General features: G+C 30.5%; 1 protein-coding gene across 3 annotated transcripts in view; it reads right to left on the bottom strand.

Moving 5' to 3' along the window:
* Positions 1-27,987, bottom strand: part of Ptp69D (Protein tyrosine phosphatase 69D) — a 96,718-nt gene that overhangs the window by 34,481 nt on the left and 34,250 nt on the right. The window contains exons 9-12 of one of the 3 annotated variants that reach the window (XR_846709.2): positions 27,352-27,639; positions 25,741-26,169; positions 23,094-23,765; positions 15-20,294 (exon numbers count right to left, since the gene is read on the bottom strand). Coding sequence is in view for 1 of the 3 variants with exons in the window: in XM_011063412.2 (XP_011061714.1) it covers positions 23,685-23,765; positions 25,741-26,169; positions 27,352-27,639 (798 nt within the window). In the remaining 2 variants the exon portion in view is untranslated. Of the gene's footprint in view, positions 1-14; positions 23,766-25,740; positions 26,170-27,351; positions 27,640-27,987 lie in introns of those variants that run through there. The other 2 variants (XR_015545532.1, XM_011063412.2) reach the window with 2 other exon arrangements.

Consider the following 27,987-nt stretch of genomic DNA (forward strand, 5'->3'; position numbering starts at 1 on the left):
ACGAGAGACAAATGTACGGCTCATTATTGTGTCATGTATTTCCTTTCACATCAAGTGCACTGTTACCAATATCGTTTTACAACTTTTCATACAAAAGAATGATTCAATGATGAGCGCTGTCGCAAAATTTAGTGCACATTCTTGTGAGTTCTACTCTCTGAGATTGACTTTTGATAGCGAAACTTGAGAGTGATCTCTCTTGATCTTAATCTCGTACGCGTGTCAATTATTCTGATCACTTCATTATCAGTACACATAATATCTCAGATAGATGTTTCAGCGTAATCCACCTTGTTTCTCTCCTTCGTATGAATATCATACAAAAGACTAAGACTATATATATGCAAATGTTTCTTATAATTAATTTCATTATCATGTAACGTTAATGCAATATATGGCGGTATGTTCCGCGTGTTACCTTCGTTAATTTACAAAATTTGAGCCTATCGATAATCGACCAACACGGAGACGGCGGTAACCCCTTCCAGTAAAAAAAAGCCATTTGATCACGTCTACGGATTATAGAGTTACAATAGGAAAAAGTCTCTTATGGCGAATTCACACATGCACTGATTCGTCTCTGGTGCTAATACGATGTGAATGCAAAAACACTTTGGTGCTATACCAAACTGCACTATCAGAAACGTCAATGCAACTTCTTGAACTCGATCAGTTTTTCCGGTTCAGTTGGTCCAAATATAAATTCAGCACTACACTGGATCAGTTTTTATTTGCCGAATATGACAATCTGAACTGATACACGGAAAAAAATATTTGGTTGAATTAACTGGAATTCTGGTGGAAAATGAACGAGCCAGAAATCTACTAGATTTCTGATTAAATCTACTAAATGTTGGTTATTTCAATTACAATTTTAATAGATTTAAACAGAAATCTTGTAAATTTAACTAGAATTCTGGATCGTTCATTTTCCACCAGAATTCTAGTTAATTCAACAAAACATTTTTTTCTGTGTACAGTGCGCACAAATCGAATATATGGCTCTGAAAAAGTTTGCACTCAGTGCATACTAGTACAGTCTGCCGAATCCGCTATTAGATTCGCATAAAAAAGAAATAACAATTTCAATCGCGGTCACGGTTATTCTATACTCGATATAGATGCAACGTAAATGTCATAAATTTGTAATAATTATAATGTAAATCGTGTTGTAACTCGATGCATGCCGTTGTTCTCAGAATGAATTATTATTACGATAGCATCAATGCGATGTAATCTTCGATAATATTTTCCACATTGAATTATATAATTATATAATTTTATTCTCATATTTTTAACCACCGTCTCCTGTGATCTTCCTTGCGGATATCTTCATATATCCAATTTTATCAACGTAGATTAACTTTAACCAATTCACTGGTAATGATATCTAGTAATCATATCTGGGCGAAAAAAGTGCCATAACAATATGCTTTTTGACTTTTATAGATAAAAAAACTCTTATAGATAAATTTCCATGTAAAACACGAAATTATTCCTTTCATCAGTTTCAGGAAAAACATTGATTTTGTCCACCAATGAAATGATTAATCTCAGTTTAATTTATTCTATCTCCTTTTTAACTCGTAGAAAAAGGTAAAAAATAAATTAAAGTCTCAAAGATTAAAATTAATCTACATTGATAGAGACGGTTCTTAGATACACGTCACGCATATCTTCACAGGGCACGCACCTCTGCATTCGTGCAACACGTTCCAGCCGATAATGATGCATGTAACAACTCTTACATTTAAAATCTCGAAATATCACTTGGAAGGAAATATCTTGAATCATAAAAAATTAAATGTACAATTATTTAATTAGATTTTTTTCGCATGCTTACAATTTTTTATTAAGAAATTTAAGACAAAGCATCATATGGATCTAAATTCAAAAATAAAAATAATTTGACTTAAAGAATAATGTGTTCAGCGATTACTATAATTGATTAATGTTAATATTATTATACATATTCTATCTTCATCAAATAGTAGGAAAGATCGGGACATTGTTGGCACAGTTTCCACAATTTCGCCATTTAATTTTTAAAACAACTAATTATGATTATAAGGTGGTTGTTTAGTAAAGTACCAAAAATTTTGGATGTTTCACCAGAGCCATCCAAAATCAATATCTGCATAATTCAGACAAAATATTAAAATTTTGTATCATAATGAAATAATACAAGACATATGACCCAGATAATCAAGCGTGATTTAGCAAACTGATGCATTGTATGAATTGTCTTATATTTATTAGGTGTTGGAATTAATTCGTAGCGTTTTACAAGTGATGGGAAGTACTTTCATTAATGTATTTTTTAATGCTCATGTGAAATAAATAACATTCTTTCATTAAAAAACGCTACGAATTAATTCCAACACCTAATAGTATACATTTGCTAACATAAAAATAGTATACGTTACAATATGATTGCTTATGCATGCAATCAGTTGACGAAATTTCAAAAACAAACGGTCAGCAATAGCGTTATGCTGTCGACAAGATAACAGCAACATAACAGCAAAGAATGATTAATCATTCCATCCTTAGAATTATGACGAAAATATAATAACAGCAACAAAATAACATATATAACGGTATCCATTTGTTGTTGCATATATGTCTTCAAGTCATAAAGTTTTTTTAATCGATGCTATCATAATTCGTTGCTAACAAAATATTATCACAAAATCACTCATCCGTGAACATTATGCATCTCCGCCGACAAAAGGCTACGGCGAAGATACATTAATTTGTAAACAAGAATCATCTGAAAGAATAAGGAGCACAACATCTCGCCTGTGAAGTGAGCCCAAAGTTGGGCTTTAATGTGAAAGTACCTAAACTACAATTGAATTTTTATTCTACCATCATAGCAACGTGATAGCATGATAGCGTCTTGAATTCATGCCAAATAAGTTCAAGGTATCAAGTTGCTGTCAACTGTTGCAACAAATATTGACAACTAGGGACAAGATACTTCTTTTATTATGTGTAAAATATTGTCATTATGTGAATTCTAAATTTGATAATGAAATAAAATTGATAGCATTATCATATTTTCTTTCTGACTATTGTGAGTCTATTATGACGTGAATGTGATCTTTGCTATGAGGGTTCATTATACGTGTAGCATATTTAACGTTCACATGTTGCCATAATATTGCTGTAAACATGCTGTTGGCTGCAAATAGTATGCTGATAATAACAAGTTGCCTTCAAAATGTCGTTTTTAGAATTAGAACTCTATTGTGTATCACCGTGACAGACATAATACTGCCTCATCTTATCCCGAGTTTATCGAAATTAATTGCTGCAACGATTTTCGGGAACATAGCAAACTGACTGCATTTGGTTATTTGCACACGACAAGTTCGATATCAACATCATTATATAAAGAAATGAGACATTTAGTAGATATGGTAACTCAATTTACTAAAAAACCACCTTAAATTAATGATAAAGAAAATTATTCATTATATTTTTATTCTAGAAACGATTGTTTACTGTATAATACTGTACAATTTCTTTGTAATAAATGAAATACAAACATGTATTGTAGCCATCTTGCTCCAAGTGAAGAATAAATTGATACAATATTAATATCATGATGTAAGTTGTCCCTATGACAAATTGCACATTAAATTAATTAATGAAAACGTAAAAATAAAAAACAAGTGACAAATATATCCTAACAACACAGATCTCCAGGGAACATCCTTAGAAGGTTAAGAGGATGTTCGTATGTCCTTTGAACATCCTAAGGACAGCCCGGATAAAGTGTGCAATTAGAGATGTTCTTGATAAAGATTATATTTTTTAAGATATTTCTGGCTACAATCGCGCTAGAAAATTAATCGCGTACAACCTATGAATATGCTTCTCCGCGCGTGCTCTCTGAAGGAAGCAACTTTTGAAGCGAGCGTACACACACACGCATAAATATCGTATGTGTGCACGAACTTAGCACTGAAGACAAATGTGGCAACAGCATGTTATTAGATCTGTTCGCCTTGCTTACAGTTTTTACACTCAGCATCTTCACTTTCTCTCTTTTCGACGCCAAATGTATATCCATCTCTAATTTAAGTATAAAAAGTGTAAAAAAGTTTGAGCAACACGAACAGACCTCTTGTCTCGCCGCTCGGCGTGTGAGAAGAAGAATTTCATCAAATTACAAATTTAAACTACTCTAATTCAGAAACGGTATCACTATACTTCCCCATTTTTGTTTATAAGGTTCCTTATTTTTACATTACATAGGTATTTATTTTTTTTTTAAATCTGTGGAAGATTTTTGCCGCAAAGTATTAAAACGTTACTTTGGCAAGACTTGGTAGGAGTTTACGTGTTAAAAGCTGAAACTTTGAAGGTGAATATCTTCACTTCGGCACCGCTAGGATTTTTTAAATTTTAATCATATATAGATAAAATTATTTTGAACATAATATCCAAATTTCAAAAAAATCTGTAGAAACTCAATTTCTCGGAGAAATACCTTAGTGTCACTTTGTAACAATCGAATAGCAAAATGTTATTACAGAAAAACAAATGTATACCATTTTAGATGAAGATTGCATGAATAGAAATATTCAATATAAGGTAAAGCGTCAGAGTTAGGTTAGATTAGGTTATAACTGAATGTTCACACACTTCTTATGCGCGAAACAAGTTAAGCTATAACAAGGAAACAACTTATATAGACCCCCCGCCCCCGTTTTTAAAGGAATGCTAGCTAAATTGACGGCTAAATTGATCATCGATAATACAGACTTTTTTTAATACCAAGTATATAAAAATGTTAATAATAACGCTCTCTCTCTCTCTCTCTCTCTCTCTCTCTCTCTCTCTCTCTCTCTCTCTCTCTCTCCCTCCTTCCCCTCTCCTCCCCCTCTCTCTTTAATTTCTTACATTATTTCACACTCAAACGCATACATTTATCTTTATCTAACATATTGCAGCGTCATCTCTTGTAAGATCGAACATCTACTGCTAAACACAATTACTGCTCTGTTTACTATTCTGAATTTTCGTTAAGCATACATATATACTACAATTATGTTCAATGTAAAATATATTTTTTCTAGACTTTCAATCTTAGTTTTACAAACTTTCCAGATAGCACGTGTGTCTTGTTGCTGGCACATGCATTGCTAAATTGTCAGAATTGTAGTAACTGTATCCGCTTTTATTGGCAATTTGATGTCTTCACGATATGATAACTTTAGTGATTCTTGCCAGCAATTTGCAGACAATTTTAAAATCACCATAATCAAAATTTGTACTATTGCCATATTGTCGTAATAATATGTAAAATTACACAATGCTATCATATTGCCGACAACGCAAGGTAATATTGATGCAGCTATCTTGTCGTTAAGAACTGCTGACAATATATATTGTTGCTAGCGTGTTGCTCTTAGAACATACATACTGGAAAGGCTATATCGTCTATCTGATTAATGTAATAAAAGTGTCTTCAACATCTATCTGTCTTTGTCTGAAAGCTTGTTTGCTGTGCGCTTGCGCGTGATTTATATGTGAGCTTTGAACGTAATACATATGTATGTTCTAAGGCGAGAGCGGGGATAATACAACACTCTTAAACACTACATAATAATAATCAACGCATACGCAATACGGTGAAGCATTCAGACAAGGACAGATCATCATCGACAATCACCTATAGCCCTTCCAATATGTATGTTCTAAGGTATGACTATAATATCGGTATATTTGAAATCGTTGAAGACAAATCTACGACAAGTTGCCGGCATCATAAACAATCACAGATTTTGCTGAGGTACACTTTGCTGTATGGATTATTGTTTGTTCAAGTAATCCGAAGTCCGTTGGAGACTTATACTACTCACATAAACTATAAAACTTTTATATCGAGCAAAAAAATTTTTTTTCTTTTTTGTGCGATTTTTCGATGAAATTGACATATCCGGATTATATACATATTTAAGCGAATTTTAATTCTGTAAAAAAATTTTGCAATCCATAACGTCAATTTGAAGATTTTGGTTGCAATATTATAATTTGTGATAATTGCCATCATGCTAGCATCCCCTTAATAAGCTTTGAATATGTCCAAATATAATCAAATTAAGAGTCATGACTTTTTTATAAATACTAAGTATTACACTAATCACACATTAAGAAGGTGAAACTCTTCCTTGAAAAAAATCGATTTTTTTCTTCTAAAATAAATATCATCTAAACTGCCAAAGAGATATGAAAAAATGTTTTAAGTAAAAGTTTTAATTTCAAACAAGCTTTACAATAGTATTTGAATTTTTTTTAAATATCATTTTAATACATCTCCATCCATCACTTTTAATTAAAAAAAATTTTTTAATTTGTATAAAAACAAAAATTAACATTTTATATTAAAAATGACGATGTATAATATTATCATATTTCAAAAATTCATTTTTAAAATACGAATGAGAGAGAAACATTTTTATACATGTACACGCTCCATGTGTATTCTCATATTGCATTAACTGCTCAAGATAATGTTGAAAGCAAATATAATACAGTCCATCAGCAGCAATTATTGAAATATGAGCTTTTTATTATAATAATAATAATAATAATAATAATAATAATAATAATAATAATACATAAAATTATTTTTAAATGTAAAAAGTGTAAGCCGTGAATACTACAATGGTACAATTTATATTGATTGCAAGATGATGATTGAAAAATTGTCATGTTTTAATTATATTATATAATAGCTTTTTAAAATATATATGTTAACATATATGCTCTAAGCATTAATTGTTGATCTCCTATATCGTGATGGAAAAATCAAAATTTAAATTTAAAATTAAAATTTTTGTTTTATAGAGAGGATTGTAAATAATAAATGTATGTAAAAATTCTTTACTTTGGAAATCTTGTCCTATAAGAAAGAGAAAAGAGATCCTACTAAATATGTGGGAGAGAATATATTACCACTAATTATATACGAGGGCCGTTAGAAAAGTTTTGAGCCTCAACATGAAGATGGCATTACTCAAAACCATTCTGATATTACCGGATGTTTTCCGGCCAAGTGAAAAGAATATCTATACTTCTTTATTCCAAAAGCAGTGATAAAGTCATAGATAGTGTGGCTATGCTGATATCAGACATTCATAAGCAATTCTACAAAAAAGAATATTTAGCAGCTCTGTTTCTAGACATCAAAGAAGCATACAACAGTGTTAGTTCTGAAATCATTAAATTATCTGATTAAACTTAAATTGCCTAGAGACTTTATAGTATTTATTTATAAACAATTTGATTTTGGAAAGGAACATCCATTAACATATCGGTCAACATCTCACGAAATACCTTTAAAGGTCTTCCTTAGCCCTATCTTGTTCTCATTATACATTATTAACTTAGATAATTTAATTTCTCCAGAAGTAAGAATTTTGAAGTTTGACACGCGCGTGATATTATGCTATATTCCTTTGATTCCTCTATTGAAAATAGCTTATTGTTGGAATAGCAAGTTAATACTATAGCCGAGGAGGCTTTCTACTAGAAATTTTGAAATATCTTCTGAAAAGTAAATTAGTAGTTGTGAAGTGTAAATTAGTATTTTTAATAATGGTAACGTTAAGACGGGAGACTTTTAAGTTTCAATAACCGTTATTAAATCATCTTTCCATGTTAAATTCTTAGGAATAGTATTGGACAAACGGTTTAGCTGGAACTTACATATAAAATATATTATTTAAAAGTGCGATGTTCATTGCAAAAAGTGCGATAACATTGTTATTCAGATGTACGGAGCTTGAAAGTTACAGTACCGCCAGCATTAGCATTACTCAATTACTCAATGCCACTTATCCTGAGCGTGATCTAATTTCAAAATCAACTGTTTCTGAAAAATAATTCCGATTTAATTAAAGACGAGCCAAGATGAGCACATACAAGAGATGTAACTCTTTCTTCTGAATAACAATGTTCAAATGATCATAACTCTGCGAAAAAAAATCCTCGATCAGTACGCGTTGTTCTCGTCTCGAAAAGCCCTTTCAAATGAATCTTCACTCGACCTCATATGCCATTTAAGACTTTCAGACCCCCTCTCCTCTCCCCCCCGGGAATGTTAAGGTGAATTTTTCAGGTTCAATGATAGATTTTACGATCCCGTTTTATTCTTGTAAATTTCAATCCTATATCTCGAACCATTCAGAAATTATTCAGGTGGCCCGGGACTTTTGGGGCACTGTATAACACACTAATTAGATCAAAGATTGAATATGGCGGGTTTCTTCTTTCGCCTTGCAGCTCGAATCAACTATACAAACTTGAAAAAATGTTAGCTAAAATGCTTTCACTTGGCAATGGGGTATATAAATTCTACTCTTACTAATACAATATAATAATGGAAGAATCAAAAGTATTATTGTTAGTATACAGATTCGAACTTCTCTATTGTAAGTTTCTTCTAACAGATCTAGTTCGTGATTATCTTCCGAATTATTTAGAGGAAATTAAAGACCTATCGGAACACTCACTGTTCTAATATCTTCAACAAAACTATGCTAGACTGCAAATTTGAAGAAGTCCAGGTTAGTAACAGTATCATTTTTAGATTCCAAGTCAATGTATACAAAAAGAATTTAAGAATCAAATCTTTTGTCTGAATATTGCGGCGAAAATATTTAAGTCAAACAATGCCAACGTGTTATTCCAAGATATCTTCTACATAAAGCAGTCTTCCACTTTACTTTCACGGATGGACCAAGAACGGAGTTAAACAATAGTGCAATAGTGGGAATAGCTGGTTGGTCTCTTAATGAATAATTCATCTTCAGTTTCAAACTTTATGACCTAACTTCGATTTTCACGGCGGAAACCAACTCTCCATTATGCTCTTTAATAGTTAGTTCAGAGCTTAACAATTTTTACATCTTCTTAAATTGTAAGAGCATTTTAGAGGCTCTGTATGTGTGTGTGTGTGTGTGTGTGTGTGTGTGTGTGTGTGTGTGTGTGTGTGTGTGTGTGTGTGTGTTCCAATAGAAGAAATCTCAGATATCAGTCTTATTTAACCAAGAGATTTGTGAATTATTAATTAAATGTAAGGATAGAAATAAAGGAATTCAGCTGGTCTGGATTCCTTCTCATTGCGACATTATCGGCAACGAAAGAGTGGACGCCCTTGCTGAACAGGCGACACTTGAAGGCATTCTTTTAGAACAAGTTATTCCTTACTCTGATGTCAGTAGCAAATACAAAGCTAAGTGCGTGGGGAATATTAACATAGCTTTATACACAAGAGCTACGGAAGGTAATAAAGGCTTTTATTCCTTCAATATTTCAAAAGTCAAATATCAAGATCATGATTTAACAAACTTGACTTAAGTAAGAAAGCTACTGTTACAATTAATCGGATATGTAGCGGGCACTATTCATTTAAATACAGTCTTGTTAAATATAGGACAGTCAATCTGTTCTCGCGAACGAGATGCGGAAGACTTAGAACACGTTTTTTGGCTCTGTAACAAATATGACAAGGAATGCAAAAATATGGTCAAGAAATTTAGCCAAAAAGGAATTAAAACTTCCTTTTGATATAAAAGTAGTTTTAAAAACCTGAAGCTAAATCTGTTAGAAATTGCTGTGGATTTTAAATAATTCTAAAATTCAAATTTAACTATAAAGCAGTTAGTATTAGTAGATTAGTAAGTACAATAGTATATATGTGTACATATACTGTAAGGAAATCTTATCTACCTCTACGTAAGATAGTATATACACGCTTGATATTAAATATAAGTTCTTTCTTTCTTATCTTTATATGCGTACAATTGTAAAGAGACCGATCTGTAATGTGTAATCTCAGAAATAACATAAATAATAATGCGACATCTACACTGACTATCATATGAATTGATGTTGTGACTCAGCGAAGCTTTGTAAGATAGCTATACGTCAGGTAATGTTAGAGACTCTTTAATCAGAAACTGGCCAGAAAGAAGTATAGACCATCTCTCTCCTCCATCAATAGCGATGTGTACATCATGCATACCACTATTAGTGGAGATGGCCTATTATATATATACTTCTTTTTCGCTCGAAGAAATTTGACAAAATCCTGATGGCCAGTCTCTGATTAAAGGGTCTCTAGATAATGCCAATAAATGAATTATACTACTACTGATACGCTCAGTTGTTGTTTGACAGTTGTCATTTGTGCCAGTCGATGTTAGTGTTTTTTTAAAAATGGAAAAAAAAATCGAATATCGACGATTGCCATAATAAAAATTTACGAATTGCGATTCGAATTAATTAACTACCCACCGTATTCATCAGATCTGATCTTCAACTGACTTTTTCCTGTTTCCTAGGCTCAAAGTTAGACTCAGAGGACACAGATTTTCATCAAACGAAAACATCGACTGGTACAAATGACTCTCAACAACTGAGCGTCCAAAATGATTATAATTTTCAAAGGTATCTTGCAAAACATGTACAATTGTAATACCAGAATGGTTTATAATGATAAGTAATGCCATCTTTATATTGAGGCTCAAACTTTTCAAACGACTCTCATAACATAATTATAACATAACAATAACAAAGAAATACTTTTTTCTTCCATTTCTTGTAAAAACGATTGTAAACTATGTAATACATAGTTTATATAAAAATATATAGCCTATAATTACTTCGCAAAATTCTTCTTTAGTGTGCGTATGTTCATATCTTTTAAATTTAAAAATAATTTTATGTAACACATTTACCGTATATACCTTTTTTTATAAATATTTTTGCATTTACAATATTTGAAAGAAAACTGTACGAAAAAAAATCAATAAATGCAATAAATTAGTAATAGTGAAAAATAAGTAATACCTTTGATCAGTGAGAATTATCACAACTTATATGTAAGACTTCCATGTTAATAAATAACTGTAAAGTATTAAATTCTTTCTGCTACATATACTAGTGCATATGTAAGTAGAATTATCTGGAGAGAATTAACTTTTCTAACGCGTATTATTAATGCATTATTATTGTTAACAATGTATATAGGCAGCAAAATTATGCGTCAGCATATCTATTTCCTGCGTACACAACATTGCGACAGTAAGACATTACGAATATATAAATTGTGATAAAAAAATACACTAAAATAACCATTAACTGCTTTACGTTTAAAGTTAAATGAACAATATTTTATAAAAATAATAATTTCTTTACTCATAAGGTGTCTCATTTTTATAAAGCATTAAGATTTTTCGAAAACTGATAGATACGGAAAAAATGTTCCAAACAAAAGTTGTATAGTTCAAAAGGGGACATAAAAAAGCACTATTAATTTGATTTGGATGTCGTCAAAGTCAGAGTAAAGATACTTTGAATTTTGTAAATAAAATCCTTCATTTTGCATATTCTCATAGCTTGCATATCCTCGAAAGCTTTTCAGAACACTATAATAAACTATTTGTTCATTAAGTATTTTTCATGTTAAGATTTAAAATTTATAGTACCGCTGGCATTAGCATTACCTAAGGTGTCCAACCGACGGCTAAAAACCTCTTAAATGTTGTTTAGGATTATCACTTGAATAATGTTTGTTAAGATCAAGGCTATTAGAGATTGTATCTCTTATTTTTATTTTTGCATTAAAATTTTTTACGTAAAAATGAAAATAAGAAGCAACCAATGGCCTTGATCTTGACAAATGTTATTCAGGTCTTGAACAATATTTTAGCCTTTGATCGGACACTTTGAGTAATGCCAGCGATACTTATAAATTTTAAGCCTTATAACTTAAAAAGTACTTAATAAACAAGGTAAGCTATGAGAATATGCAATGAAAAAGGAGAAATTTCATTTAAAAAATTCAAAGTGCTTTTGCCCTGATCTTGACGCTAAAATTAACCTCAAGGTAAAATCAATAGTACCTTTTTATGTCTCTCTCTGAATCATACAACTTTCGTTTGAAACATTTTTTCGTATTTACTATATTTTTCAAGAAATTAATACAATATTTAAAATGAGATATTCTTTATAATTGGTTTTTAACTGTCCAAAGTATTTTGTACATTCTTTTATTATAGTGTACAACTTAATTCTCGGCTCTATATTTAATCGACTACAGCACCTATTCAAATTTAAATTCTTTTTCCATCGTATAATCGTTTTTAAGCGCCATCCTTCAACTTTAAAACAAAAAATAATAACTGACGATGCTATCGATAGGCGATATTATGGTTGTGTTCCAAAATTTACTGCCAGTACTGAAAATTTATAGTGCACATTACGTAAACTATAGATTTTCAATACTGGCAGTAAATTTTGGAACACAGCCATAATATTATAGTGAATTACATTAGTAATGAAAGCGATATCGTTCGAAAAACATCATTTAAGGCACTGCCTCCTTTTTGCATTTCAACTGAAGAAAAATGGCGAGGTTAAGGAAATAATTTGCTTGGTCTTAGCGAAAATGCTATCTTATAGTATGCCCTGGCGAAATAATTTCTTTGCTATTTATACTATTTCTCTGTAAAAGCAGTTTGTGGAAAAAATTGAGAATAATAGCAGAGAAGTTTGTCCGTAAATCATATTAGCAAAAAATTAACGAGGAACTACAGACAAAATTACAAAGAAAAGGCGGACAAATTTTAAACAACATTGTAGAGAAATTAGAAGATATTTTTCTGCATTTTCTTTGCAAGACCAATCTGCAAAGAAACTGAGAAGAAACTAAAGACAAATTTCCACAGTAAATAACAAAGAATTGGCAAAGAAACTGTAAAGTAATTTGAAGAGAAATTTCTTAACATTTTCTATGTAAGCATGTACCGAGAGAAATTGAATACACATTGAAACAAAATTGCAAAGAAAATGCAAAAAAAAAAAACAAATTGATGTTGCAGAGAAGTTGTGCAGAAAAGTTGTATTACATTCCTTATCATTACTTCATTATAATAACTATTTGATGACAATTTTGTTTATAATTGTAACACCCAGGACAGTTACTTGATTGTTACTCATAACGAATGGGAAAAGTCACTCACTTACTGAGAAAAGTAACTTGATATTTGTATATTTATACGCGTTATTTTCTATTCGTTTTTTTGAAAATCGTTTATATTTATAATGAGTAATGTTATTCGTTACAAATTATCTTTTTCAGTAAGTAAACGCATAATAATGAAAAGTTAATTTTTCAAAGTAATTTTTCCAATATTAGCATAATCTGAATATTTAATTTAGTTACAGTTACGGTAAAAAAATTCAACGTTATGGAATAAAAAAGTCACTTCGCGTGGAAAGTCGTACGCTTTGAAGGGGAAGAGGTGGAGTGAATCTCGTTTCGAGTGAAATATCAGAGAGAATAATTAACATTTTTTTGTTAATAACTTTTAAAGGAAAAATGAGCACCAACTGAAACTATCTAGAAGTCACTCCTCAGGATCATGACCTTGACAACATATGTCAAGGTCAAGGTCATCGGCGCGATGTCCCTTCAAAACTTATAATTATCCAATTTTTTTCTATATTTTAACATATTCAAAGCTTATTAAAATCAGAGAGGGACAGTTAATTATGTTCCCTTGTAAGCTTAAACTTGAGTCAATGTATGTCATTTTTTCTACATTTAAATCATTTTATTATATCAAATTACTGTTATTACTTACAATAAAATGTTGTAATAGAAACATTTGTGTTGGCTAATAATACATCATCTAGATTTATTCTCTCAAGCTGAAGAACATTAACACGAAATTTTAAAGCCGAAAATGTACTTGTTCTTCTTGAATCAGACTTTCACTTTTTTATTGTAATATTTGTTTAATTTAAATAAAACTTAAGCAAAAATACCTATGTTATAAAATATAGTTTTTGGTAACTTTTCCATTGTTTCTTTTGCTATGAATACAAAACGCAATGTTATCTTGCTTCTTGTATCAACGAACCCTAGTTTTCCCTACTTATAAAAATTACATTGCTATAAAAAGGATAGATCATATACATGAATAAATATTTAATAGCAATTAATTGTAAATCAAAGTTAATACGATTATCTTTCACAGAATTTATAATATTTCGTCAGCAATTTGCGCATGTTTCCCTGTTAGTCGGAATATAAAATAATGGAAAGACAATATATAGAGAATATAAACCACTCTACGCTATTCACACATCTTTATAATTTTCTATAAATAATTGGCAAGTATATACATGAAATACGAAAAAAGAATAAATAAATGCATTGTTTCTTTTAACTCGTTATATTTTTTGGCTAATTTCTAATTCTTTTAAGAAAAATCTTGAAATCAATCAATTTTTTACTTTAAAGACATAATATTATATTATCCATTCAATGACTGTTTTATTGAAATTACAAAAATAATAAAGAATTAGGCCATACATATTAATATTAATACATACATTTTTCTTTTTTAGAAAGAAATTTTATATTGCAACGAGAAAAGAATCATCAAACAAATTGTATGAATATCGCAGAGAGAATCATCAGGTCAATTTATTCATTATCCCTCTCGCATTTGTAGGCCTCATGTCATTTTAACAATTAACGCAATCTTGTACGCATGCGATACCGATGGGAACTTCATAGTAGTTCAAGCCTTCATAGTAGTTACGGCCTTGCAAATAACTGAGCGCATTATCTGCGTATCGAACCTCAGTCGCAGATGGTGAAAGCTTCTACCACTTCCTAGCCACAAGGAATGATCCAATAAACCTTAAGATAAACGTTCCGTCACGGAAACGGACCTTCTCGTCTTCTTTTATTTCATGAACAGTTTTTTCTCCTGTCCTGTTCGTTTCTCGAATGTAAAAAATTTTAAATGTAAAAATAGAGTTACATTTACCGCGACAACAGTTAACGCGGATGGAGATTGTCCCTGGCAAGAGATCATGCGTGACCAGGAAAAGTCGAAGCTATTCACCTGATTTATCAAAATGAAATTATCATAGTAATGAATTAATTAATGTTAATGCTAATTAATGTTAAAAACGCATTAATATGCGTTTTGTAAGTATATGTATTTGAAATTTACTTTCGAGTAGTTTCCATTCTTTCTTCTCGAATGTAAATATAAGTTAGTCCAACAGGACATTAGTCCCATTATTACAAAATGAAAGAATATTATTGTGACTATGCAATACAATTGGATAATATCATTAAAAATTCGGTGTCTCATGTCGTATTATTTCACTTGGAACCGCGCCGTGCCACAAAGGAATGTAATTATCAAAAACTATTAGGTGTTGGAATTAATTCGTAGCGTTTTTTAATGAAAGAATGTTATTTATTTCACATGAGCATTAAAAAATACATTAATGAAAGTACTTCCCATCACTTGTAAAACGCTACGAATTAATTCCAACACCTAATATTTATCAAAAAATTATTTAAAAACAGTTATGAAATTATTGCCCACAATTATCTACCTTTTTTCTGTTTAAAAAATTTACATATACTCGTATATAAAACTATTTATAAAAACAATATCATTATAAAATACTTCCAAAAAAAAATTAATTGAAAGATAATTATAAATTAAATTCCTAATTATAGAAGCTTCGGCGATTATATAAAAATTCGTTTATTAGTATATACATTTTAATTCCTATTATAGAGATAAATTATTTAATTTCATAAAAATAAAAGAGAATATAGAAAAGAGAATATAGAAAAAAATATAAGATGAAATTTTTTTTAATTTAAAAAAAAGTCAACTTCGAAATTTCAGGTCGATTTCACGATTATCTCTTTTAACTAGTCTTATCTCTCAGAGATACTTTGTGCATTTTGAACTGGAGACGAATACGAATCTTTGCATTTTGTGTGTCATTCAATCTCTCTTACCACTCATTAATACAAAGAGTGACCGAAAAAATCGCCCGTTTTTTGAGCCCTTGATTTTGGAACTGAAACTGTGTGATAAATTTTACCTTATATTGAAACATTAATCACAGATAAGTTTGAAATTGAGGTGACAATTATTATCAGAGTTGGGAGGGACGGAATCAAAGTGCATTATCAAATTATCATTTTTAGGTCCATATTTTAAGAAGGTTGCTCCAGCTGGGTGTATATCAAGTATATCACATTACTAATTAACTAATTTAAAATAATATAATCTCATTGGTGAAGCAGTTAAAAACTACTAGGAACCAACCGATATGAATGGTGTGAGCAATTGGACTATATGCAAATGCACCGTTCCCAATCCAGCCGATGACGATAAGATCAACCGAACATCACACTTATTCTAGTGATTTTATAAATCAATTTGTTTTGAATGTAAAAAAACAGATTTTCGCAGATTTTCAGATTTTTAGATGTAATACGTGATCCCCCCCCCCTTTTCCAGTTATAACAATTATCATCTCAACCTGAAACTTCTTTGTAAATAATATCTCATTATAGGCACACAGTTGTGATTAATATTATTTGGCAGTTTAATCCAAAAATTGAGGACACAAAAAAAAGATGAAAAAAATCACCTTTTCTCGGTCGTTCTTTAATTCTAATCTTAATCGATTTTATCTTAATCGAACTTTATCGCTGATCTATTAAGTTAAGAAGTACGTCGGTTGAATCTCGGGTCTCATCAAAAGATCTTTGGTGAAATGGTCTCTCTCACTAACTTCTATATCGAAGCTAAAAAGATTGCCACGAAAATCATGGCCAGCAGATGAAGGAAAATGAAGAAAAAAGATCTCGAAATATCAAAGCAAATAAAATTCTCATGAAAAAATAAGGAATGCAATGCGAATCGTGCACAAAGAATCAAGTGCTGTTAGCAAGCTTTCTGCTTCATAAGAGTCATCTCTTTTCATAATTGATTAGGCGTTTGGAAAAAACGGATAAACTTATGAAATATAAATACGAAACTACGACCGCGTGCATGATCATGAACTTTCCATCCGTGTGACATGTATTGTAATGCTATAATAACAAGCGTGGCGCAATAACATATTAGGTATGAAAAGTATACGCGTTTATAATAGCAGTATAGTCGAAACAATAGTTGTCTGATTACTAATCAATCACAACATTTTTAAGTTACTGACTGATAAAAATCGATGCTTTAATATTATTAAATTTATGTTTAATAAATATATTTAATAAAAAGAAAGCCATAATGAGTCGCATGAATCAACAGTAAATTTTTTTTATAATAAAGATAAAGGTTTTCAAAAGTGTAGAAATAATTACACAGGACAACAAAATTTTTTAAAGTTGTTTTAAAAATATATATTGATTTTATAGGAATTTAATGATCCAAATTCGAAAAAAAAATCTCGCTCCATCGCTCACAATTCTATTACAACAAAAATTAACTCTTAAAATATATTTCAAATATATTTAAAATAGATTATAAAAACTTTATAAAAATTGTATAATTCGATTATTTATGTTACTCGATTATATAAATCTTATGTAAAAGGCTTAATAAATTCCTTCTTCTTTTGTCAGAGAAGTAGCTTTTACTTTTGTGTCTTTCTTTTCGATTTTCACGGTGCAGCATCCAGCAATGTTTCATTCCCGTGGGAGAGTAAATAAATTTTTTCACCGTGCAGTATTAAATCCACATTTATATTTTATAGAGTATAAAAAAAATATACAGTATAAAAAAAATTAACGTGTAAATTAAATAACTGCGTGGTACAATATTTTTATTGTATTTTTAGAATTTAACACTTAAAAATGTATCAAAAATATAATCAGAACATATTAAATCAAAAAGAAATATAAAAGGTATTTCTTTACATTAGGGGACATTTCTTCGATGATCTTACCCTTAACATACATATGTATGTCATAGAGGTAAGGGTACTGATCAACTTTTCCTTATAAATTAATCGGCGGTCTCTAGTTTTCAAGATATATTTACATAAAACTCATTTTCAAAATTTCATTATTTTCTGTATATCGCGCGACTTCCAGGCGAAGCGACCTCCCCCCCAACTCTGCTTCAGGGGCGTCCAACTTTCATTTCCCTTGATAGCAGGGAATCATTTAGAATATTAAGATGAAGATCTAAATATCTTAGAAACTATGTATAAACTTAGAAACTAGTTGTATGATCAGTATTTCACCTTTACAACATATGTCCAGATTAAAATCATCGAAGAGATGTCCGTAATGTAAAAGTTTATCATATAAAATTGACAAAGCGAAATATAATAAAAAGATTATAGTCTTAAAAATATACTGCCTCTTTTTTTCCTCTTTAAGGAGATTCCACTATTACTTTGGAATCAAAAATGCGACTGACATAAATTGTCATTACAACAATTTCAAATCATATATAATATTAGTGCAATGAATTGTGGATACTATTCATGTGCTATATTTTTAATAAATTATTAGTGTATAAAATATTAACAAATGTATGAGATTGTCAACGACTCGAAAGATCGAATGTATACTTAGCAACGTTGCACTTTGCGATGATGCAGACAGTGATCGGCTATAACGAATAATAAGGGAGAAATTCAGAATCGGTATAAAGGCTGATTTTGTATTATTTTCATATCTATTTCTTTACGTCGAGATGGATTTTAGGTTATAAAGTTGGCTTCGTATCAGCACTACGGCGTTGCCAAGTTTGTTACTACTAATGCAATCCGTGAGAAAAAGGTAAACTTTGTGACAATAAAGCTTTAATGAGCAAAATCCGATTTTTCTTTTTTGTACACAATTGTTGATATTTCATCAATTATTGATATGTCAACTCCTAGTTTTTCAAAGTCCTAAGTTGGCTGAGTGTGTATTAAATCGGTAATTATCTATTTTGGAACGACCGCCTCCCATAAGGCGATATGCTTAAAATGATCAATTTCAGAATAATATTAAGAAAAATATACGGTCAATATTGTTCAAATTGTGAGATTATTTGTATATACAGTATTTATTTACATTATGTAAAAAAATTTAATCTTTAGTTGGTTTTCAACTAACAGTCCAAACCTCCTTAACGGCATTTTGCTCAAAATTGTGACACGATAGCCAAATTTAGACAACGTATTAAGCAGGTAAGAAACATTAGAAACAACTAAAAAACAATTTTGATTAAAACAATTTTGCCCATGTTGCCCTGTGTCATTAATTAATAATAATTATATGATGTTATTAATAATTATTCTTATTAAACTCTCCGCGAACCAGGTAGGGTGACATATCCCCCCCCCCCAGCAAGATGAATTTCTTAAAAAGTGCCGCGCGCATGTTGCCCGTTTTGTGTAACTGGAGAATGCGTTATCAATCATACGAATCGTACTAATTAATATAGCATGAGATATGAGATATACCTACATATAATTCATGTTTTCCATCTGATTCGCGGAGGTTAAGAATGTAATAAAACAGAATATAATAAAAAAAAAAGATTATATGAAGCTCTATGTATTCACACGACTCTTTTCTTTTTGCAATCATTTGTGTCGCTGTTGTTTGTGAATCTAACCGAAAAGATATAGAATAATATTATGGCAGTTAATAATAACTAAGAATAGAACGAAACGTCGCGTGACCCTGCAGAAAATGTATATATAATAGATATTATCGAGAGGGAGTACAAAAGAAGTATTGTCACACCATTCATTAATACAAATAGTAACAGCGATAAGCGATAGTGTAACAATGTATACACAGGATATCCTAAAATTCGCAACTCAAAATACAAAAAAGTTTTCGAAAAATTAAATAAAAAAGTAATTTGTATATAAATTTTTATTTTAAGCAGAGTTTTTGAGTATGTAAGGAATTAAATATAACTAATTATAATTTACGTTTAGATGATCACCTGTGAGTCTTAGTGAACGCGCTGACCACACTCATTAATATTATTATACACCATACACACGACTCATGGACAGGTGACTATCTAAACATAATCTGTAACTGACTGTATAAACCTCTCAAAATCCTCTTATCTCAAAAAATACCGTCTAAAATAAAAATTTATAAATAACACTTACATAAGAATTTTATTTTAGACCGTACATGAGAACACAACCAATATAAACTAGAAATTAAATACCTATACCGGTCGAAGGCTGGAGCTTTTAAATAATTCAATGTGAATTATATATATTATATGTATATATACATGCATATTTTCACTTTTATTTAATTTTTCGAGAATTTTCTTGCGTATAGTATTCAAATCGCGATTTTTTGAGACACCCTATATATATATTTATTTATTTATTTATTTATTTATTTATTTATAAATACAGGCAGCGGGTATTCCTCCAATCTTCTTAGAGGTCTCTAACAACTATAACAAAATTGAAGCGAATTATTTATGCGATAACTAGTATAAAAACTAATGTGTCTACTTGTCGCGTAAGGCAGAACTTATCTATATATCGCACGTTTAATATTAAAATAAATCCTCCAATGCGAATCATACAATAATGTCAAAATCAGATTTTTTGAAAATCTAATATTATTGTAGACTATTATTAACAGAATTTTCTCTTTCTACAAATTTATAGTTGTAGGAAGTGTAAATTATTTTAGAAAAAAGATAAAATCTTAAAAAAATAAATTCGTTAAAAAGAGAAAAATAAATTATTTAAAAAAACATAAATACAAGAATAGCTTTGTCAATACTTTATATAATTTTAACGTTAATTGCCAATTTCATTTATCTATCCTGGTGAAATTTGGTAGAGAATTTCATGATTTACACTTAATAATGTCTCAATTATATATATTAAAATATTTACTATTTTAATAATAATTTTAAAAACCAAAGAAGCATTACTTCGTGTCTCTCATAGGAGGATCTTAAAATGGAATAAAGCTGTGTAGAAAAGATAAACAATCAAGACGCGATACGAAATTAATCCGTAATTAATCCTCAAATACTGAGATTGGTCCATGGGTCACGCGAAAAAAAAGAATGAACGCCATATCTTGTCTCATTTTCAGTACTTTCATAAAGACTAAAGATTTATAACGATTAATTGATTAACCTGGGAGTAGCCGCGTCTCGAAACTAACGTTAGTAGGTGTGTCTTGATCATTTTGACCAAAATATATTTCCGCACATATATGTGTTGTAACTAGAATACATATATGATCATAATTACTATAATAATTAATAAGAAAATGAAATTACAAACACTAATTACACTAACGTAAGTGAGTTTACCTATTGTGTACTGGAATGGACATGTTCCATCTCGATTTGGGTGTTGCGTCATCCCTAATTTTTGTCAAGCTGTCGAGCTTTTTCGTGATTGTTTTCTTTTTTTGATTTGTTATCTGCATTTTTGAATTAGTTTATGGCCAGATCGCGACCTGACTGCGAGAGCCAATAAAAGAAGAAAAAAGATGTAAGTGCGCGCGCTATGGTCTTTTAGACCGAACATTGATAAACATATCCAATTTTATGTAGATATAAGCGTGTTTACATCATCTATTTTCGCATACTATACGAAAAACATTAACAAACATTTATGTAAAAGTAAAAATATAATAGTGCCAATAAATTGAAAGATATAAATAGAAAACGGAAGAAACGGAAGAAATGACTTATAGCGCGATCACTTCCAGGTTAATAAAACATAGATTTATAGAACATAGATTTATAAAACTTTTATCTCCTTAAGATTTATCTCCTGTGTTATTTCAGTTTTTTTTTAATCGATATCTCAGACCAACCTCAGTAAGTGTCACTATTTTTTACCTCAATAACCTTAAGAGTTAATAGCGTTTGCCACTGGTACACATTGAGTGCAATTGAATGCAAATCAATTCATATATTTTCAGCGTTAATAAATAATTTAATCCTTTTAATTACATTGTTGTCACGAAAACTTCATAAAACTTCATAAAAACTTAAAAGGACTAAATTATTGATTAACACTGAAAATATAAAAACCAATTTGCATTCAATTGCAACTGGTAAAACTAGTGTTGCACTAGTTTTACCAGTGGAAAATGCTATAAGTTGATTGCCTTCTGTCTTCTGCAAAAAATTGGCATTATTGATAGCGCACGTATTGAAACTTGACTAGAACTAACAAACTTGTGGAGAAATAAACGTATATCATTCTTCCCCCTTCTCTCTCTTTCTCTCATTTTTCCATTCTTTCTTTTTATTAATCTCATCAATTTTTCTGCCATCTTTCTCGCAAGACTGGGCAGTATTTCGAATGCTAATTAGCGACTGCACATCGAGAGTCACGCTCTGTATTTTGTATTCTTAATCATATTCTATTGTTGAATCACATCTGTATACCTTCCGAAATATATCTTTCAAATATTTTTCATAATGATATTTTGAATTTAGAATACGATATTTATCGCATTTGTATTTGATATATGATGTCGCTACGCTTGTCTTAGAACCTAGACACTACCGATTGCGATGTCTAAATCGTAATCGAATATTTTGCCCAGCCCATTCAATTTAAATCACGAACATAATTTTCGTGTCATCGCGCGTGGAAAAAACACATCACATATATCGCATGTATTACAAACTTTCTCCCAAATATGAAAAATAAAAATAGAAAAAAGAAGGATCATCTCTCTATAGCCGCAATATTACAATTCACAGCGAAATCTAAATATTGTGTAAACGAAGTGCTCGCATGTATCTCGAATTGAATAAGACTATCAGTCTCTTTTTTCTTTTAGAGGAGGAATCAGTGCACGCGTGATATGCGTAATACATCATAATAATTTAACTCTACATTGTGTGTTGAAGAACATATAGATACGCAACACGCACACAATCGTTAGTATTATTATTGTGACAGATCGTAAAATAACGACGTCGCGCATTGTTACAGAAGACGCTTCCTTCCGAAGGTTTTCCCGCAAATGAAGCTGATCGAATTTTATCTCATCTTTATTTTAGTCAAAACAGAACATCCTGTAGCAAATGCCAGGATAATATGCATTAACGGGATCTCGGAAGTTTTCGGGATCGGTCATGAATTGTGCGAATAATCATGATGTCTCCTTCGTTACTTAGCTTCAATTGCGATTCGCAAGAGCGAAGTAGTTCAAAGTTACAGACCATATCTCATATACTTGGCAGAAGAATGAATTATCATACCTATACAAGTATATCCATTCCTTCCTGTGTGTCTCAGCTTCGCTGTACAGCCATATGCAGGATACCGACAAGAGCATTCGTGTCTGTGTCGAATTTCGATATTAAAACTTTGTCACACTATGACAATATGCTCTGGCTAAATCGTTAGGTTACCAATAAAAATAAGCTTCTGTAACGGTGTTTCGTGACAATATCACGCACTGCACTTTAAGGTTTTCACCAACGATGTCGGAAATTCACGTAGTAATACCACGATGAGTCGATTTTTAGTTAATCTCCAGTCAATGCTCTTCTTCCACACTTAACTAATAGTCAGCACATGTAAAATTTGCGAACATATTATGTACAAGTAGTCTTTAGATCCGCTTTGTGCATCGCGATCCACTTTCCGTTTACACGATGATGATAATAGTGATGATGACGATGACATTAATGATCTTTATCGACGTTTATTCATCTTTGGTTGAGGCAATGTATGCTTATTTGAACGTTCGTGGATCGCCGGACACTTGTCACGGAACTTTTTCGCGCACATGTCCGCCAAAACAATATTTAGAACAATTTAGTCTCGCTCTTGCTGCTTTTCAAACATTATGCTGCCGTTTCATCATCGGCTAAATTGTGAAGATCCGAGTAATTCACGATGGCACGATGAAGAAACTCATATTGCGCCTAACAACACGTACAATGATAATTATTATACACAAAATACAATTACAATATATAATACAATAATATATGATATAATATAATAAATACGATAAATAATATTTAATTGTAATCCTCAAACTTGTAATTTATTTATTTATTTTCATCGTAAATAATTGAAAAAAAGTTGGATGACAGAAAAAATATATATAGTATATACTTTACATATTTCAATGTTGTAATACAATATTAACTGTTATTGTCTACTTTTTAAATAGACTAGCCAACTTTTTATGTCAAACTTCGTAGATAATACTGAATTCTTTAAATAAAAAGACAAAGGGCTACGAGCCTAAAAAAATCATCATAAATTAACAAATTTATATTAAATAGTTAAAAAATAAAATAAAACATGTTATGAAATTAAAAAACATGAAATTTAATTTGAGTCAGCAAGTAAACAACACAAACGTTTCGATCCCTGTTGGATCATTTTCAATGTGACGCAAACATAACAATGGAAATGTTACATACATAAAATATATAAAAATTAATTAAAAATTCGCTCTCGGACGTAGTATCAACTATAAATCTCGCTCCAAAATAAAAAGAAAATTATACAAAAGTTGTAGTTGACAATAATGTGTTCCTCCGAATTGTGTATATAGAATATAGGACGATGTTTCTGTTAGCAAGTACAAAATGTAATAATAAATTACGACAGATAAAAATAAAAATAAGAAAAGTATAAATCGAGTCACACATAATTAAAAAAAAAATACAAATAAGTCAATATATAATAAATAAGTCATACAAACAAGTAATAAATTTAAATTAAAAGAAAGAGGCAAAAATTATTTTTGATATTATAAGACATGTACATAAGAGTTATTAATGTCGATAGAGAAAGTGTAAAATGCCGTCATTCATTATATATATATATATATATATTTAGTACAGATAAGTTGAGAATAAATACCTTATTATGTGTGTCAAAATGATGTGTTATCGATTAGACAATGCGATAAGAATTGAAAATTGATCATCTCTCTAGGAAGCTAAGAAATAAAGTAAAGTACATATATAAAGACAGGAAAGTTGAAATGATAAACTAAAAAAGAAGGGGAATATAAGAAGGATAAAATAAAGTAGAGGGGAGAGAAAGTGGGGAGAGAAGAAATGGATAGGAAAAGAATGCAGTTAAGAAGGAGAAAGAGATTGAATGATCTGTAAGTAGGTTTCAGATTTAAAGATTCGGTATCATTTTGTCTATTAAGACCCTGTTTCTGTCTTTTAATATGAATCATTTCAGACACCAATCTCAAGAAGATTCACAGTCTAAAATTTTCACATCGTTCCATTTAAAATTATAATCAAAATTAATTCGATGATCAGTTACGACAGTAGGAGAACCCGTATTCCTAATGTCAGAGATATGTTCGCGTAATCTCGTACTCAATTTTCTTTTTGTCTGACCAACATAACTCGCCTCACAATCATCACAGGAGATCTTATAAACAACATTCTGATTGGATAGGAAATCAAGCTTATCTTTTCCTCTTTTTATAAAACTTTTTAATGTATTTTTATTATGGAGCGAGATTTATAATTGATATTGTGTCCGAGAGCGAATTTTTAATTAATTTTTATATATTTTATCTATGTAACATTTCCATTGTTATCTTTGCGTCACATTGAAAATGATCTAACAGGAACGAAACGTTTGTGTTTGTTTACTTGCTGACGATCAAATTAAATTTCATGTTATTTCAATTTCATGTTTTTTTAATTTCATGATATGTTTTATTTTATTTTTTAACTATTTAATACAAATTTGTTATTTTATGATTGTTTTAGGCTCGTAGCCCTTTGTCTTTTTATTTTAATTTATTGAGCCTTTTTATTCTAATTTATTACTTTTATAACTAAATTAATAATAACACGATATGGAAAATATAGAGATGAATATGAAAAAAATTATAAAAATTATGATACTTACGAAGGTGCTGATCATGCCGTGTCGCTGAGAACGCAATTTCTTCGTCGTTGTGAAAATATCTACGCGCTTCTCAGTGCGTAATTGCTGGACCAGTATGCTAAGAGCCACGAACATTGAACTCCGATCTGATCCGTAACTGCAGTGCACGACCAGCGAGCCGCTCGTCTCGGTATCGTTCGTCAATGTCTGATCTACCAACTCAATAAGACCGCGCGTCACCTCAGGTACTTCACCCTCCACCGTTGGCCAGCCATGATATTGATACTGCTTTACGACTCCACTCTCGTCAGTTTTTGTGTTCAAAATGCAAAATTCGCGACGCGTGTAATATGGACAACTTTCACTATGGATGTAACGAACCCTTATATGATCGTAATCGGTTTCATCGTCAGGCCAATAGCGTGGGCACTTCCGCGGGCCTTCATTCAACTGGAAACGATGTTACTTATTTATTTTATAAACAATTATATTCATTCTGGTGCGTGCCTAATCCATTCTTCTTTCAAAAATATCCATGCTTATTTCTTATTATTAAGAATTATGATTTTCGGGGACCCTGACACTTTTTTCACCCGATTATAAAGAATTGTATGTATTTTCTTTCGTTAAAGACTCAAAAAAATATTGGCATATATATTATTAGAAAATTGACATTGATTATTCAAATTATTTAAGATATTATTGTATTGATTAAATTATATAAGAATATACTGTTCATATGTACAAAGCGATGTCCATAAAAAAAGTTTTCAATAAAAAAAATATCACCAACTAAAAATTTGTTGTATGAAATTGCATACCATGTATATCATATTAACGCAATATTCATACAATTTCATTTTTTCTACAAATTTAATTTTCAATAAATTCAACAAAATCATCATCAAGTATCATTAAAAGCTACAAAGGATGAAGGGAAAAAATGGGTGCTTTCCAATTGCTTAACAGCTTAATACAAACGTACATAAGAATGCACAAAGTGTAACATTGTGCAGGATTCAATTGGAACAGAATGTGTATGCTGTGCAGTTGAGATTCGAATAGAGTTAGATTAAATGTAGCTTTTTCCGCCTGTATTAAACAAAAATAAATAAATAAATAAATAAAAATGCCGGCCACTCAACGTTCTCCAATCTTATTTATAGCCGCCGTAGGTAGTAACATGTAATTGTCAGTAGAAAAAATGTTGTAGAAAACACAAGTTTACACAGCTCTCGACTGAGTACAGATGTGTAATGTTGTGTCGACGATAACAGACAATTGGAAAGCAACTTGTGTTACCGTGTGCACGAAAGTGTCTAGGGATATTGCAATTGAAAAGCATCCTATATATAATATATATATATATATATATATTATATATTATATATATATATATATATATATATATATATATTGGGTCATCTAAAAAGTATCCGCGGTTTTTTGTCACTAGATGTGTGTTGATGGTCATATATCTAGTGACAAAGTACCACGGATATTTTTTAGATGACCCAATATATACACATGCACATATACATACACACACATTATATATATATATATATATATATATATATATATATATATATACATACATTCACATATACACATATACACATGTACACTTACGTCAGATAACATAACTATCGTAGAGATGCATTGTTCCGAAATCATTCGCCAGAAATCCGTTATAGTGATCTCCAGGGGATCTTGCGTAATGACAAACGATTCGGAGTTATCGTAGCCTTCGATGAACGACGCGTTTATATATGTTGAATGTTCCTTTCCTGGAACTGGCGTGAGTATCACGCGATTTCTATCATATGGTATCACCAATTCGCTTCTATTCTTTAATTTATTCTCGTCTCCACCTCCGACAGAGAAGGATTTCCGATCTTCTAATATGGAACTAATTTTCTACAAACAAAAATAGAAACTTTAGCCTCTCAACAAGATTTTTGGAGAAATTTAAAAATATAACGTGTTCACAGAGTATCATGTATATTTCTAATATATTTTACCTACTTTATTGGATATTGATTGTTCAAAATGTATAACTTTTTCGCAAGTAATTTTTTCTCATCCATTACATAAATAGAACATATCGATTAAAAAAAAATTCAAAGGAGATTTACAAAATAAAAATAAGATAAACTGATGCAGCAAAGATATCATTTTGATATAAAGGATATTTATAGAATAATGGCATGTATGATATTTTAATTTGCAGATCTTAAATGAAAATAAAATTAAGTGACAAAAAAG

This window comes from Acromyrmex echinatior, chromosome 6 (genome assembly GCF_024713525.1).
Source record: "Acromyrmex echinatior isolate Ae372 chromosome 6, ASM2471352v2, whole genome shotgun sequence".
NCBI lineage: Eukaryota > Metazoa > Arthropoda > Insecta > Hymenoptera > Formicidae > Acromyrmex > Acromyrmex echinatior.